Source organism: Octodon degus, unplaced genomic scaffold, assembly GCF_000260255.1.
Source record: "Octodon degus isolate 3935 unplaced genomic scaffold, OctDeg1.0 scaffold00047, whole genome shotgun sequence".
Taxonomy (NCBI): Eukaryota; Metazoa; Chordata; class Mammalia; order Rodentia; family Octodontidae; genus Octodon; species Octodon degus.
This window is the reverse complement of record NW_004524623.1, coordinates 6,625,163-6,628,351: the sequence shown is the minus strand read 5'-3', so window position 1 is coordinate 6,628,351 and position 3,189 is coordinate 6,625,163. Positions and strand designations below refer to the sequence as shown.

At 47.2% G+C, this 3,189-nt stretch overlaps 1 protein-coding gene across 5 annotated transcripts in view; it reads left to right on the top strand.

The window, feature by feature from the left end:
- Best3 (bestrophin 3) overlaps positions 1-1,482 on the top strand; it is a 42,136-nt gene extending 40,654 nt beyond the window's left edge. For all 5 annotated transcript variants that reach the window (XM_023716335.1, XM_023716338.1, XM_023716336.1 and 2 more), the window contains one exon: positions 317-1,482. In XM_023716335.1, the coding sequence (XP_023572103.1) occupies positions 317-1,274 (958 nt within the window). In that variant the 3' untranslated portion in view covers positions 1,275-1,482. The remainder of the gene's footprint in view (positions 1-316) is intronic.
- Positions 1,483-3,189: the final 1,707 nt, after the last annotated feature.

The window sequence follows — 3,189 nt, the reverse complement described above, 5'->3', positions numbered from 1 at the left end:
GTATTCAAAGTGGTTAGGATAGGTATATAGTTGCATTCTCTTAATGAATAGAATGATTTGTTCTAATGGTGTTTGTAAATAGGTTCTCAAGTCCACATCTTGTACAGCAATTAACCATTAAGAAGAATATATACAGTGTGTTATTTGTTGAAACTGTACTTCCGATTTGATTTGAAACTGTCTCATTGCTGTTTATCAATAAAATTTTGGAAAAAATAAAAATCTGTAAAGCAAAAAATACAAAAACTCATCTCTTAACTTGGACATGTTGGCCCGGAGGCTACCCTTCCTGTCTTACCGTCATTGTGTGTTGCAGGATGTCTGAGTCCGACTTGCCCAGTGAAGAGTGGGTATGGGACTACCAGAAGCCTGGCCATCGGCACTCCATGATCAGAAGAGTCAAGAGGTTCCTGAGTACCCACGAGCACCCCACCAGCCCCCGGAGGAGCTTCCGGCGGCAGGCCAGCGACAGCTCCATGCTCTTCCCCATCAGCCCAACGCGGGATCTGCTGAACGTGCCCTGCAGGAGCCCACAGAGGACCTCGCACAGCCGGCAGCCCTCCGGTTCCCTGGAGGGCAGCCCCAAGTTGCATTCCAGCATGGGAGAACTGTCCACCATCAGGGAGACCAGCAGGACAAGCACCCTCCAGAGCCTGACCCCGCAGTCCAGCGTGAGGGCCTCCCCCATCAAAATGCCCCAGGTGCCTGAGGTGCTGATCACAGCAGCTGAAGCACCAGTGCCCTCATCAGATGGCCATCACCATGATTCCACTGCCTCCATCACTAGCTTTGAGTTTACTGGGGTTCAGCCAAGCAGGACAGGGCAGCAGGGGGACCCCATAGGATTACTCCTGTCACCTTCAGAGGTGGGGACACCTCCTAGGAGCCCTACTCTCCAGACTGCTTCAGCCAGAACTGAGACAAATATGTCCCAGTTTGAAGAAGGCCCTGAAGACGACAGTTTTCTGAAAAGGTGGAGCCTCCCAGAGTTTCAAGAGTCCAGCCACATCTCCCTGGGGAGTCTAAGTGCTGACCCCATGAGCCCTGGGCCGCTTCTCTTAACTGAAACCCAGACATCCTCAGAGTCCAGTGTACTCAATGGGGCTGGCTCTCGGCTCTCTCCTGACGTGCTGTACTTAATGGAGAGCCTGGACACCAAGGAGACAGACATCATAGACTTCAACAGCGAGCCCACGGAGGAATCCCCCAAGGACCGCCAGAGAGCACTCGGACCTTCTAGCTCAGATTCCAGTTTGGCAAAGGCTCAGCCTTAAATACAGAACACCCCTGGGGGCTGGTTAGCTTTGTGAAAAACATGACCCCACTATATAAGCTACCTAGAAATTCCAAGGGCATTATGATCTTGACTTTTTGAAAACTTTGAAAAATAGACACATGTACATCAGAATAATGTGGCTTTCCTAGAAATGATACAGACCACAATGAAGTATCTTAACCAGATAAGGAATCTTATATAAATAAATCTAGTGTATAAATTGATAGATTATTAGTTATGGAAACTTATTTTTCTCTCTTCCATCTTTATTCCCTCGTGCTTTCCCTTATAGACCATAATCTAATCCCCTACACACAAAGTCCCAAACACAAAGATTCTCTGTTTCTTTCCTTTTTTTATTTTATTTTTTCCTTTCTTCTTTAACTATAAAGATAGATGGATAACACAATGCCCAAAAGGCCCTTTTATAATATTTATAATTCTGTGAGTCTTTCTAACCATCTCACTGTATTTCTGTGCCAATTATTATCACTTCTTACTTCTTAAGTTTCGTGAACATCAGAAAGCTCCATTTTTTTCCATTTCCCTTTCCCTTTCAAGCATTCATTATTTTTTTCTCTTCCATCTTTATTCCCTCGTGCTTTCCCCCTTTCTTTCTCTCCAGCCTTGCTCGTTCTCTAGTGCAGTCTGTCTCGCCTTCCATCTTACGTTTTCTCTTGCCTAGTCTGTTGCTGGCTTCTCGCCATGGTGCTCCAAATGGGAAGCCTTGGCACAGCCTCAACCAGGATAACCCAACAGGTGAACAAATACAGCCTGACGCACAGCCAGCCTCACAGGGGGCTGGGAGGGCAGTATCTTCCAGCCACTCAAAACTATTGCTGCCGCCCTTTGATTCTGTTCTTGCTCTTGGACACTGGAATAAACTGAGGCTAAGAGGACAGAAAGCTTGCCCAACTGAATGCCATGGAACCAAAGGATAACATGATCTGAATCAGTTTATTCTTACACAAAAAGCTCAATTGTATCACAGCATGCGACCAGCTACTGTGTTAACCAGGTTGTTTGGGATGAAATAGACTATTGGAGCTGGGGTCTAGCCTGCACGGTGGGGCTTGGGGCTTGGCTAACTCCATCCAAGAGCTCTTAGGATGGCTAGCTATTGTGAGCTGCTAAGCCTGTAAGGCCTTTCCTTATAAGTGCTGCTCTGAACACTTGCCATCTGACGATGCCTGGCCACATATGGCTTAAGAAATAAAATATCCCTTACAGCTGTCATTCATTGAATACTCACAAAGTTCCAGGAGGCAGCATGTAAACTAACAGATCATCTCACTGATCCTACAAGAATCCTATGACAGTCGTACACTGATACTGCCCCCCACCTATTTTCTGAGACAAGGTCTCCCTTCAGGCTGGCCAGGCTGGCCTTGCACTCATGGCCCTCCTGCCTCAGCCTCCCAAGATCTAAGGTTATAGATATACATCATTGGGCCCAGTTTGCTATTGTCTCCTTTTAAAGATGAAGAAAATTAAGCAACTGAAGGAGGAATTTATCTATCTTGAGCAGACTCATCTAGCCTGAGAACCCACTCTTCACTGATACTCCCCGCTGCTCCAAACTGTAAGGCCCTGAATCTGCTGGCAATGTTCCCAGGACTCTGAAGAATGTCCCAAGGAAACCACACCCAAATCAGGGGCTCATGACCGAGCTTTGGAGGCCTCTCTCTGTCCTGCCTGCCTCGGTCTGCCTACAGCTTTCGGGCATTTACAGAGGACAGTCACACTTCAACTTTGGGCCGTCGCTGTGCCCTCTTCATGTTTCCTGCCAGCAGAGAGTTGGCAGGATCCTCCTATCCTTTACCTGACTCCTGCTGAGGTGCAGTGTCATAATTAACCTGTCATCATCAGACTTTGAATCTCAACAGGCCTCCCAACCTGTGTGAGAGTGATGA